Genomic DNA, 12,961 nt, shown 5'->3' on the forward strand with positions numbered 1-12,961 from the left:
GTCAGAAATACATAGAAAAGGAGATTTCCTTATCTGGTCTTCATCTTACAATTTCCCCATGGGAAAACAGCTATTTCCCTCAGAAGAAAATTCTGGATGGGGAATTTCCTAGTTAAAATGCCTTTTTTTTTTTTTTAATAATATCCAGCTGCAATCAATTTGGTCCATGAGCTTTGGCACTCAGGGATGACTGAAGCCCTTCACATCAGTCACCTGCACATTTCTTTCCCTTGTGAGAGACTGTTCCCCCTTCCCCTGCCTCCCATCTCCTTCCCTGCCTGCTCCCAATATTTTTGGCTTTAATACTCCTCCCCGTTAACCTGTGCTTTTTTTCCCAATTTTCCCACTGGGAGGGCTTAGCAACTCCTAATCCATGACCTTCTGTAATTTCCGATATTCTGATTTTATGTTTTAATTGCCATCGCTGACTTTCTCAACCAGAGAATGTAGTTGTGGTTCATTGCCTGAACAGAGACAAGGGGCAGAACGAGGATGGTGGCAGAGCTGCTGTTGGACAGCAAAAGAGAGACCGTCCAGGGTAGGACGTTTCCAGATGTGGGCCAGAACCACACCATTAGGGAGACGCGGTTTGAGGATATGTTTTTGAAACTGAACTTTGTAATGGAGATGTGGAAATGAGGAACCAAAGGAGGTGTCTTCTCCAACTCTGCCAGGCCACCAGAGAAAGCTGACAGCTGTGTGTTTGCATTTTATGGCTTACCTCTCTCCCCCAGCTCACGCTCAGCTTCATGCTCCGGAGGTATCATCCTCTCCCACAAACCAAAAAAGCCTCATGCTAGAGCTGATGTGATGGGAGATGCCAGAGGAAACTCACTGCTTTGTAAATAGGTGATTAGACCACCCACTGAATGTCTTTGGTCTTCTGGAGAGAAAATGACTCAGTAATGTTGAAGAGTCCTCTGAAAGGAGAGAAAAAACTGTACGCATCTCTGTGGAGGAGGTGACGCATCAGGGTAAATTGATCCTGAAATCTGGATGACAGCTTGTTTCCATCTTTCATCAGAAGTGGCAAAAGACTCATTCAGTGCTTGAATCTCTGACTGAAGGGAGACCCCTGGTCCCTGCTGTCTGAGATTTACCCCGGCTCCCTGCTGACACTGCGCATTCTTGCCCTTTCTCAGCAACCCTTCTCTCTCCTTCCTTTCCCTCGGCCTCTCCTAGGACGTGCCATTCTGTCCACTGATGAAGACCGCAGGAGGATCATTAAGCAGATGAAGGTTCGCACCACCCTGAAAGGAGATAAGAGCTGGATCCACCACCATAACTCGGACTCTGAGGACGAGAAGAAGAGCAGCCCGTTGTAAGTGCGGCCACTGAGGAACGCTCCTCTTCTCCCTTCCCTTTCCCTCATCAACCACCTGCGAGTACTCTGTTCTCCGGCCTGCAGAAGAAGCACATGTGGTGCTAGGATGTTTTGGGGTCCCCATGATGTCAGGAAATGACACTGCCAAAGGGAAGCGGTGCCCCTGTATAATTTTGATAAATGCAGGCTGGGGAAAAGCTCTGAGAAATGGCCTTTCCTGGGAGCTGGGAATCCAGCAGCACGGGCAGATTTGAAGTCTCAGGAGAACTCCAAAGTTTTTTTTAAGCCAGAGTGCGTTTCACCACCTCCGGAGTGACAAACGAAGGGGCAGACCTGGATGAGAGGGAGTTTAAGTGATAAAGCAGCCAGGTCTGCATCTCCCCCTGCAGCTCGCAGGGCTGTGTCACGCAGCCACCCCTGTACCAGGGAACACCACAATCTACACCAGCTTCTCTTTAATTAGAAACAAAACCAAGCCCACATAGGTCTTCTCTTAGCAACTCTTTCCGAAAGCAACACTGCCACGTTCAGCAAGGCAGCTCAGCAAGATCAGAAGTTACTTATGTCATTGTGTTTTCTCTGTACTCAGGTCTGGACGGGCCAGTGGGGGATCCCCAGCCGCAACACCTATTGCTCCCCAGAGCGACAGGTAATTTTGGGGACCTATCCTTTTGCTTCCCTTCTGTGTTATCTCACGGGGTCGGTGCATGCTTTCACTGGTTCTTCACAAATATCTGCTCTTTCTTCACCTCCTCATACCCACTCACTGCTGCGATTGTGTTGAAAAATGCAGTCCTTGAGGAGAGCCTGCGTTGGTCAGTATAATGTCGTACAAACTGCCACCTCGTAGGGAGCGTGGCTTATCTCCTGCAAAGTCCAGATGGATGAATGGATGGATTGATGTCTTTAATGCAGATGAATGGATGCCTTCAAGCCCATGATCCCACAAGGTTACTGGTGCACATCAGCTCCTGGGCTGGTGCAACAACTGTATGCTCTAAGCCTGGTGGCTCCTCAGAGCAAGCAAAACCCTGTGTAGGAGCTGAATTTGCTTCAGGGCCAGAGCATGAGGCCTCTTCAGGAGCCCAGGAGCTTGTAGGACCAGTGTCCTAAAAGATGAAACTGTGGGAAAGGGCTTAGTGGTATGTGAGAGCTCTTTGCTAGCTGCAGTGCCATTGCGGGGAGAGCATTGCCCTCTCCCATGAGCAGTTTCCTGCTTCCTTTCCCTCTTTCTGTGCCAGCTCTTGTCACTTCTTGTTGCAATTAGACAGGATGGTTTCCCTGCTGTGCCCTACCTCTCTCTGCCTCTGTCTGCAGCAGAGTGCTTTATCAGGCACAGGATAAGTAAAAACAGGGACATTTGTGACATTGGAAATGTGGCATCTGAAGGGGCATCTTCACACAAATGTGTGAGGGCCTGAAGTTGACAGAAGGTGAGTGACAGGGAGTCCAGGACACTCAGGGTCTGTTTATACCTGAGTGAGGGCAGGCATTCATACGCCAAGCTGGACATCTTCTCAGCGTCCCTGCAGCTCTCATTCAACGCTCAATGCTCAGGGAACAGCTAGGCCACGGGGCTGAGATGGGCTCCACCCTGCTGGTGCCTGCTCTGAGGACACTGCCGAAACAAGAGCTTGGGGCTGTGCTCAGCGCTCATTGTCCTCCAGCCCATCCCATCCGGAGAGCTCCCGAGCTAGGCCAAGTCTGCAGTGAGTTTGCATTTCTGTCTCTGTGAAGGCAACTGGATAAATGTGAGCTTGGCAGCCAGCTCAGGCACGTGGTGATGGGCAGTGTAAACCTGCCTTCCTGCTGAGCTCTGACCTGGTGGCAGACCCTGCTTGGAGCAGGAGCTTAGACCAGAGATCTGCTGAGCCTTCTTAGTGAATTATCTTGAGATCCTGAGGGCGCCTGGACAAGACAGAAAAAGAGGGGCTGGTATCTGGGCAGGGGTGACGGGAGCCTGTCTGAGCTCATTTGATGGGAACCAGGTCCTTGAGGCCCATCCTGGTCCCCACCTTGCTCTCAGGAAGACTTCTCCAAGACAGCCTGAAGCAGGTTCCAGGGCTGCTTCCTCCTGCCCTGGTGCAAGGGGCCAGATCCCCACCTGGTGGTATCCCTTTCCTTTCCAGGGGAGCTATGCACTCCCTTCCCGAGAACGGCCCCTCAGAGAAGTTAGTGTGAAGATGATGTTTTCCTGTGACAAAACGAGGATCTCTACTGCATCTAATTCCCCCCTCTGTGCCATCAATCTGCAGGCGTAATTTTGAGCCAGAAAACATTGTCAGCATGGCTAATTTTAATTGGCTAACTCTAAAATTTGCTTTTCTTATAAAAATCTTTTCTAGAGCTTGTTCTGATCATTATTTATTTCTAAAGAATCCTTCCAAGCTTAGTTTTGGTGCAGCAGCTGAGGCATCACTGAAGGCCCATTCAGCTAGATTTTTTGGCTTGGCAGCCACGTGGACATTTCCCTTTAATACCGCTGCTGCTGCTGTTAGTTTTTCCCCATGTTTCTTAATTTACTAATGTCTGTTCTTTGCACAGGTCTTCTGCCTCCAAGCCTCAATCCGGTTACCTCATCAGGTTAGTATAGTGGCATATATTTGGGCCGTAGGGGAAGGAGAACTAGATCAGGAGAAACGAGCATGAGAAATATTACTCTCTCTTGGGTTCTCCTATTAGTTAGGAGCATTACAATGCTCAGAGAGTACCTTGGTGAAGAGATAGTCCTGAGTGTTTTGTTTAACGGGTAGTTTGATGGTGATGTTAACAGAAAATCAGATCTCCTCTGTATGATACAGTGATCACACATGGAAGGATTATCGTGCTTTCAAAACGTTCCACCATCCTTGTGATCAGCGCAGCACCAGCGATGGGGTTTGCGTGCTTCAGCTTCCTCTGACACAAGGGCTGTTGCCCACAGAGACTCTGATGCCATCGTAATCCTAACCAGGCTGGCAAGCCCTGCGATACCACACCCAAGCCTCTGTGCAAGCTGATTTTACCGTCTTGTCTAAGGCCAGGGAGTAGGAAGACGGGACTTTTCTCAGGGTGACTTTCCCAAGGAAGGACCTTCTGATTCTCAGTGTCCTGAGCCAGCACCTTCCTCCTGGCAGGACACACAGACACTGTTAGGCCAAAGAGCAGCTGCAAGTCTCTTAATTTTAGTTCCAGACTCTGTCCTGCAAAAAATATAGCATGTCTCTTTTCTCCCCAGAGGGGTGTTCACAAGAACCATTGATAAGACCTCTTCTGTGCCAGATTCTTCATCTTCTAATGAAGCACAAAAAAGGTACGTGTGTGTCTTCCTCTTCTTCATGAAAATGAGCTTTTAAATTTTGTATATATTTCTAGTCATCCTTTTACTTTGGCCAGTGCTTGTGGGCTTCCACTGGGCTCCACTAAATCCCTAGTAAATGCTGGAAGACTTGGCCGTTCATTTAACAGCTCCATTCAGCAGACGTGGGAAAAAGACAAGGCATCAAACTCCGTATTTTCCTCAGCAGAGGATGGGATGGCAGTTGGCTGTGGAAGTACTCACGGGTTTGGGTTTAATTTGGCAAACAGTTTTGAGTGGGGGACAAATCACAAGAAATCCTTGCAAAGCTGTAACACTTGATTTTGATCATTTTAATGTGTTTTTTTTTTTTTAATGTGTTTAATTTTTGTGTTGGTTTTGAAACCTGTCTTGTGAGAGGCACTTACATTGAATTCTAGTAAGTAAGATCTACGCATGGCTCTGATCTAAGCAGATGCTTTGTTGCACCTCAAGTGAAACTTTTGAAACCCCATTTTTCCCCCTGTTTTGATTCATCTGGGGAGAAGGATGATGCCACAAGGGGTCGTCTTCCTTCTCACTGGCTGATCCTGGGATGGATTAGCACCGTGCCACAGAGGGGTATACCCGTACCGGCTCTGACAACTTGCAGTGGCCCCGGGGAAGCAAAGTAGACCTCAAATCCTAGTCTAAGGCTGTGAAAAGAAGGCAAATGCTGCCCTTCAATTAAATAGCATTCCCTGAATGCAGAGAGTGGATCTTTGGGATCACCCTGTTTTCCCCCATCATGCGGAGCATGAGCTCACCTGGGGAGGAGGGTGGCGAGGGTGAGAGCTCAGGAGGCCATGTTAACAGATGCGATTTGTGCCGTCTGCAGCGCTGCCGCGAAGGGACGCAGCCTGTGCCGCTCCTCCTCTGGCTACAGGATGACCACTGAGGATTACAAAAAACTGTGAGTGTGCAAAGGGGAGCAGCACTTTCTGTCCATGCGCAGGCTCGGCAGCACCTGGGCCTCAGCGATGAAGCCACCTGCACGTGGATGCCAGGCATGGCTTCATCAGCTGAGCACTGCAGAGCTTCCACTAGAAACCGAAGCAGTTCCTGGTGCTGCCTCCAGGCCTGTGTGGACCATAAGGTGTTCCTTGAACTGGTAATGGTCTTTGCGTGGAGTGAATTTTATCAGTTTCTAGTAATTAAGGCAGAAACTGGAGGATGCAGCCTGGGGACTTGGTTTGCAGCATTGCTGGCCTTTCTGAAACCGGGAGAAGGGTGGGAGCTTGTGGCAGAACGGCACTGCTGACATTTCCCACACAGCTTTTCATGTCAAAGACTGTGCCTCTAATCTGAAATGCAGCTGAGCATTTATTATGAACCAGCCTCTAGGCTTAACCCCTATACTAAGAAAAGAAAATCCTCTGGGGCCATGCGTACCCCAATATGCATGAAAAACACCAGTGCCTTCCACACTTGTGTGCAACACTTCTAGGGTCTGAACCCCTTTCCACGTGCCCTTGGGTTTTGCTTGTGCTGCCGCTGCAACAGTCTATGGAAGCGGTTCCCTTACCCTGGCTCTCCCCTTCCCTTCCTATTTCAGAGCTCCATATAACGTCAGGCAAAAATCAGTGGACTTGGATGAGGAGGATGTGCCTTTTACTCCGGATGAACATAAAAAGAGGTATGCCCTCCAGGTAACCACCTTTTTCTCGCAGAGGCAGTGACAAGTGGACTTACTTCAGTTTAACTGTTCATTACTGGGAGGGTCAGTTCGATGCTGATTACAGCCAAGCCATTAGGGCTGATTGCAATAAAATAATAAGCAGATATTTCTACACAGAGCGCATCTATGCCCACAGGCGACTGCGCTCCCAACAAAATATAATTAAAAGCCTGACATGATTCAACCTGACAGCGTAGCCCAATTAATTTGGCAGCTGGAAATGGCTTGTGGAATCCATCAGCTGCATAGCATCTATGTGAAAAGATAGAGACGCACAAATAGCCTGGCAGCGAAGGGAGGAGCCCACCTCCCACAGCCTGTGTGCGCCTTTCAGCCTGGACCACTTGGGGACTTGCAACTAAGCCCAGATCCAGACAGGGCGCTCGTTCTTGTACCAGGAGTGGAATACGTTTTGTCCGCGTGGTGGATCTGCATCTGATGCAGCCAGTGTTCTTCTTGCTTTCGGTCGAGTTTCTGAAGATACTTTTCCTCAGATACAAGACTTGTACAAATGAAAACTTGGTAATTTGCCCACTGGGGACGAACCAATAAAAGTCCTTTCAGAGATCTGCGCTTCTCCCTTGGTACATGGGGTGGTACTGCTGTCTGTATAGGCATGTGCAGTCCATGTAGCATGCCAGCCACAAAGCCTGTATCCCATTTTTTTATCCTATGGTGTGCAATATTGCAACAGTCCAAGTCTTGAAAAGGGGAACTCCCTTTGCCCTCCTGGGAGAGGAAGGTTTTGGTTTTGTTTTTTTTGCCTGATGCTTTGCATCCATGCGTAAGTGCTGTGACCCAGCATGAATGATACTAAAGAAAAAGGTAAGACGATGTTACTCCTCTTAGCTCCGGCCGGATTTCTGCTCCCCAGAGCATGGGAGCTCTTGTCAGGGTTAGCACAAGCCTCCACTGGGTTGTTCACCTATTGCCTCTTCAAGGCTGTCCCCAGCAGCCACTAACAGCATGAGCAGAATGTGACCCCTTCCCTCCCTTCCAGGACAGAGGCGGCCAACAGTGTCCTGAGACACACTGCCAGCAGGGAACGTGCTTACGTCCTCTCGGCGGCTAAGAAAAGCAACGGGTGAGTCTTCAACATGCAAGAGTGGGGCTGGAGACAGGGAAGAGGCTGTTGAAGGCGGCCTCGCAGGGATGGTGGCCTGACCCAGGGTGCTCTGAAGGCGATGGGTACATTTCCAGTGAGTGGAGAAGATGGAGCTGCTGTCTCTCTAGAAGTACCAAGGATATCTGCAGCTTTCTGCAGAACTGGGGAAATCCTCCAGGAGTCTTGGGAAGCCTTCCTTACTGAGAGGGATGAAATTTCAGGAAGAGGAAAACCATGGTAGTCCCTAATTCCCTGGGGCCCACAATCAAGGCTTCAATTTTCAGACTCAATTCTTAATACTGTTCTCTCCAGTTTTGTTGCATGTAAGGGGAAAATCAGAAGAAATATAAACCGCATCTAATACGGATCAGCTTTTTGCGACACAGTTTGCCTCTACATTGTGTCTGAACAATAGCTAGATTTACAAGATCCTGATCTTAGTTGCAGCTTCAGAATAGTTCTGTGGGGAAAAAGAACCTAACAGTAATGTGTGGATGTGTAACAGGAATGTGAAGGATGTGTGGGAGCTACTGGTGTTCAAGGCTCTGTTGTCCATCTCTTTCCTGGGAGGGATAAAAAAGCAGATTTCCAAGGTCCCTGATCTCCCAGGAGCCACGATAGTGACTTTTTTACAGCTCGCTTTCACTATAAATCCTTTTTCTCTTGACATAACTCAGGGTGACACAATGAGGCACCAGGAGGTCGCTAGTGCGGGAGGAAGCAGGGAGGGGATGCGCCAGCAGCACTCAGCTGTGCCCAGAATGAGAGAAATGCTTGGACGGGATTTGTAGGGACGTTAGGGGTGTTTGCCCTGGCTGCTACTTCCTCTGGTGCGCTGAGTATCGTGTGGTATGGAGGGAGGCAGGTTTGTATGCAGGAAGAAAAATAGCTACCAGGAAGGTATAAAATTAAAAAGACCCTTTGGGGAAGCTGCTTTACTTCATGGGTTATAACTAGCTGCTCTTCCTATTTTTTATTTCCTCTGCTCTGTAATTTGTGCAGGTTTATCGCACCCAGTCACCGTCAGCTCTGCCCAAACGGTGTTACCTGACCCCGTAATGCCTTGCACCGTACGGGTCAATTATGGGTCAGAGGCTCTGTGGGAGCTGCCCCTGCCCAAGGTGTGTCTTTATCTCCAGACTTCTAACTGTCGCCTTTGTGCTTCCTTTACAGCAGCCCAACACAAGAATTCCCGCCCTTGTTCGCCAAGAGGTAGGTCACTGGCCCTCTGGGAGTGCTGCTGGGGTTGTGCATCTGTGTACCGTACCAGGGCTGCTCTTAAATGCCGGGATAGGAGATCCCCAGGTGTTACAAAGCAGAGGAGGGACACTTCCCTTAAAAAGGATGCTCTGGGTTGAATCACGTTGGCTTTTGAGGGCCCACAGTGTTGTAAACACTGAGAATTCAGTACTGGTGATGATTTGGGTTTTGGGCAACCTGAAACTAGCAGAGACTCGTTCGCTGCCTTTCTTCTTCCAGGGGAGACTGGTTCCAGCCAGCAGGGTGAATACTCTTCGGGCTTCAGGCATTTAGCTTCTAAAGCAGTCGGTCTGATAGGGCAATGATGCCTAGGGTGCTCTCTGGAATTTAAGCATTCAGCTGATGCTATTTGTAAAGCGACTGTGACAGCAAAATGTCACTGATTTGCGCTGAAGATCTCACTTCATTCAGCCAGCCGAGATGCTCACCAGTAGCAGAGCACGGGGAGCACGGGGAGCACGAGCAGCAGGAAAGATCTGCCTCTAGGGGAAACGGGGAGAACAGGGAGAACATAGCTTAAGGGAAAACAAGAATAAACTGCCAGAATTAGCTAGTAGTGGGGAATAGGAAACGGTGTGATATTTGTCTCTCTTTTTGCCTTTTGAAAGAATTGAGATAGAAGAAGAGGAAGGACAGCAGAGGAGAAGTCCAACTGTGTCTGGTTCGTGCAGGCTTACGCCACATGACAACAGGTATTGACCTCATCCTGGAGTAGTGTGTTGACTGTCTTTGATTTTAGGGCACACTGATTTGCCGTCTTTGCAGATAACTGCATTTATCTGCAAGGCAGCAGCTATCCAAACACAACTAGAGATGAAGGTTTTTCAAAAGAGGCTTCTCAGAGAATCCTGATTGCCCTTTTCTTGCAAAAAGGGTAAGATCCAAAATGCAAAATGAGGTCAGCTAATTGGGTGAAACAAATGTGCAGGCATGGGAACAGGCCCGGAGTGTCATAAAATACCCAACTGACAGCCCTGGAGGGCGAGAAACTGCATTTAACTACAGGCCAACTCCAATGTGAGTTCTATGGTGTAAACCTGCCGCTGAGCCCCTCTCCTGATCACGCTCCGCAGCCCAAGCAGCCCTGTCTTCCCAGGGTGCTCCTATGCCACAGGAATGAGCCTGGCGGCACTTCTGGAAAGACAACTCGCAGGAGGAGTCAGCGCGGGTTTAGATGAGCTCACCTACCCATCAAGCAGCCATCAGATAGTAATGATTTTCTTTTACTAGCAAACTTGGCTGTGTGAACTGACCCCATCACCTAGACATGAAATACTCAATATCTCATTATTTCCAGTCCTCTGAGCCAGCTCTCTGCTTTTGTTAGACTTTAGATTTGATTATTCTACCATGATAACAACAGATAGGTGTGACCGGAGAGGCTTGAGAGGTTCATTATCGTTAAATTGATCTTTGCTTTGATGGGAAATGTTAGCCTCATTTCAAGCCCCCAGCCTTTTTCACAGGCTACTGTGAAGCCCAAGTGTACGCAGAGCCGTACGGAGCCGTGGCAGACAGGCCGGAGCGTTCTTGCCATGGTGTGTGAGACCTGGGGACAGGCTGTCTCTGGTGTAAGGGGCAGCAGTGACACCCTCCCCTCGTCCCCATACTGGTCAGGAACAGCTGGCGCGTGGTGTGGGGCTGAGTGAGACCAGTATGCAGAAATGTTTGGCTGAAATGGAAATGTTTGCCCTAGGAGGGAGAATCCTTCTCTGTTTTGAAGCAGATTCATTTAATTTGGGATTCAGCTCTCTATTCCTGCTCTGAGGGGTGGCTTGATGCCAGGCAGCAGCGTTATTAGCTTCTCTGCCACTCTGGGTCTCAGTGGGCCCAGCAGGGAGTCCAACAAATGAGGTCTTTCAGCCCGAAATGCTTTATTTTCAGGATGAAGGAGCTGCCTCATGAATTTTGGTAGCAGTTTTGTGCCATTGTGGTGCAGGTTTGAGGCAAGACTGGGAAGCAGTTACCCTCCCCTCTTCACATATTACACATGTGCACATAGTGAAATCAATTTTGTGAATGCACTGAGCTTTAATCTATACACTTGGGGAAGTTGGTTTTTAGTGCAAACTCAGACATTGGGGATAGAGACAGCTCTGGCTGCGTTAAATAGGAAAAAACAGTTTCTAAAGACCGAGTGTTTCAGCAGAAAGGCAGATTCTAGTCACATCTGTGCAACAGTGCATAGGGACAACTGCTTGTGTGAGTCCTTGCAGTCAAACTCAAACTCCAGCAGGCTTTGGCCTCGCTGCCCAGGAAGCAGATGCGAGAGCTGTGGGCCAGAAAGCAGAATGTGTCCCCCCACGGGAGAGGGCACCTAAAAAACCTTCTGTCTTTAATGCTTTGCTACTTTTTTTTTTTTTTTTTTTTTTGGTCAGTACTAATGGGCTAAGAAAAACCAGCGCTGGGTCTTCCTGGAACGAGCTAAAGACAGCAGCAGCGTCTCCCTCCAGGTAAGTTTTATAGCACAGCCAGGATGTCTTGGACGTCTTTTGCGGCTGTATCAGCCCACACGTAGCTGTAGGTCAGAGACTTCTGTGGGCACCCCTCTAGGAGGTGAAATGAAGCAAATTGCTCAGCCTTGTACATGAGAGGCTTTTCTTAGATGCAGGCAGCTGATTTAAAAAGGTTTTATGTCTGAAATCTGTGTTCTGTCCTGCAAGGATCTGACAACATCCTGTTGGAAGTGCTCAAAACCTGAAAGGAAAAAACCTAAACATGCTGAACTCTTTCTCGCCAAATAAGTGTAGTGGAATAATTGTCAGTTGCTTTCAACTTTGTCTGTTTGATTGAATTCCTGACTATAGTGTAAAAAGCGTTGAAATGGTTTTCCACAGCACTGCAAACAGCGCTTTGGTTACTGACCTTGTTCTGTTATTTTTCTTCTTTGTGTATCGTTGGCAGAAGGTGGATATTCCTGGCAATATCAGTGTTTTGAATTTAAAAATTCCTTCTGATAAGACGACTTTGTAAGCAAATGTATTGAAAACAGTGGTGTTTGTTTTCTATTTTATTTATTCACAGAAAGGAACACTTCAATGCAGGAAAATTTTGGCCAGCTGCAGTGCGGAGCTGGTTTGTTCAGGAATGACAGCTTTTTTTCTTTGCCTTCTCTTGCAGCACGGAAACAGGCAGTAAGAGCCAAACCACCACATCCTCAAACGAAACTTCAGAGAGAATCTCCGCTTCTACTGAAATCAGGTCGGTCTGTTGGCCCTGCGTCATCCTAAAGCTCCACTAAGGACAGCCGGGGCACGCTGCACTGGAGAGTTTGGCTCTGCTTGGTGGTATTTTCCCAGATACACACGATTGTTCTGGGCACAGTGCAGTCGTGGAACAATAAATACTAAAGCACAGGGAATCTAAGAAAGCAGCACTTTACAAAAGCATTAGCAATCTGGGAGGAAACCTACCCAGATGGAAGCTGTGGGCCTCCCACAGCTTGAACGTTATTCAGCTCTTTCTGATGAGAATATGAGCCCAAAACCTGCAGAACTTTCTATCTCCTAAACTGATCTGGCTTTCATTTTAATCCAATTCCTGCACTGTACGTAGCACACTTCCAACAAGCACCTTGCCGTACAGTTCCTGTGCCTCACATTGTGTCCCCTCATCTCCCTACCTAATCGTTCTTGCTGTTTTGCTTGCAGAAATGGTGAAAACAGACAGGTCCCTAATGGGAAATCCTCATCTGAAGCTGTGTCACAGCATGGGGACGGGTAAGAAGTTGAGAAGGGCTGATCTGCGCTGCTGAACATAAGGCGTAGCCCTGCCTTTTGCTCAGAAATAGTACATACCTGCTAGTGGTCTCAAACAGATGGGATCTCTCCAGTTATGGTCCTGGGCTGCACTCCAAGAGCATCATCTGCTGGCTAGGCTGCAACTCGTCAGTTTTCTCTACTCTTCCTTCACCTCCCTCAGGGGTTCGCCTCTCTGGCTCAGTCCCTAAAGACTCTACTTCATGCATTTGGCTTTTTACCGCTCCAGTTGCCCTCCCACTGCCGTTCCCTGGGGAGCTTCTGCCACCTACAAGGGATGTGTTGAACCTCAGTTGCCGGTGGCTCCTGCTAACATTGGTTCTGGTCCTCTGCACCCTGTAGGAAGCCTGAAGGGGTGGCTGAGCAGAGGGAAAGTGTAAAAAGCTGATGTATGGAGGAAAACCTAAGAAAGAAAGAACTGATGGGGAACCTAAAGGCATGGGTACAGGTGCTGGACACGCTAAGGGGCAGAGCTCTGACCCTGTGTAGCGGCACAGGTGGGACAGGGAACTTGCAGCTG

At 48.6% G+C, this 12,961-nt stretch overlaps 1 protein-coding gene across 1 annotated transcript in view; it reads left to right on the forward strand.

Moving 5' to 3' along the window:
- Window positions 1–492: 492 nt before the first annotated feature.
- The window catches only part of ZNF185 (zinc finger protein 185 with LIM domain), a gene marked incomplete at its 5' end in the record, with an annotated part of 32,781 nt that continues 20,312 nt past the window's right edge, over window positions 493–12,961 (forward strand). Inside the window, 15 exon segments of the mRNA XM_082322974.1 lie at window positions 493–618; window positions 735–760; window positions 1,143–1,177; window positions 1,180–1,321; window positions 1,914–1,973; window positions 3,869–3,907; window positions 4,542–4,616; window positions 5,479–5,553; window positions 6,196–6,276; window positions 7,319–7,402; window positions 8,597–8,635; window positions 9,292–9,375; window positions 11,062–11,136; window positions 11,804–11,884; window positions 12,334–12,402. Coding sequence (XP_082179100.1) covers window positions 493–618; window positions 735–760; window positions 1,143–1,177; window positions 1,180–1,321; window positions 1,914–1,973; window positions 3,869–3,907; window positions 4,542–4,616; window positions 5,479–5,553; window positions 6,196–6,276; window positions 7,319–7,402; window positions 8,597–8,635; window positions 9,292–9,375; window positions 11,062–11,136; window positions 11,804–11,884; window positions 12,334–12,402 — 1,091 coding nt within the window.

The sequence above is a fragment of the Platalea leucorodia genome, assembly GCF_965183815.1.
Source record: "Platalea leucorodia genome assembly, chromosome: 10".
Taxonomy (NCBI): domain Eukaryota; kingdom Metazoa; phylum Chordata; class Aves; order Pelecaniformes; family Threskiornithidae; genus Platalea; species Platalea leucorodia.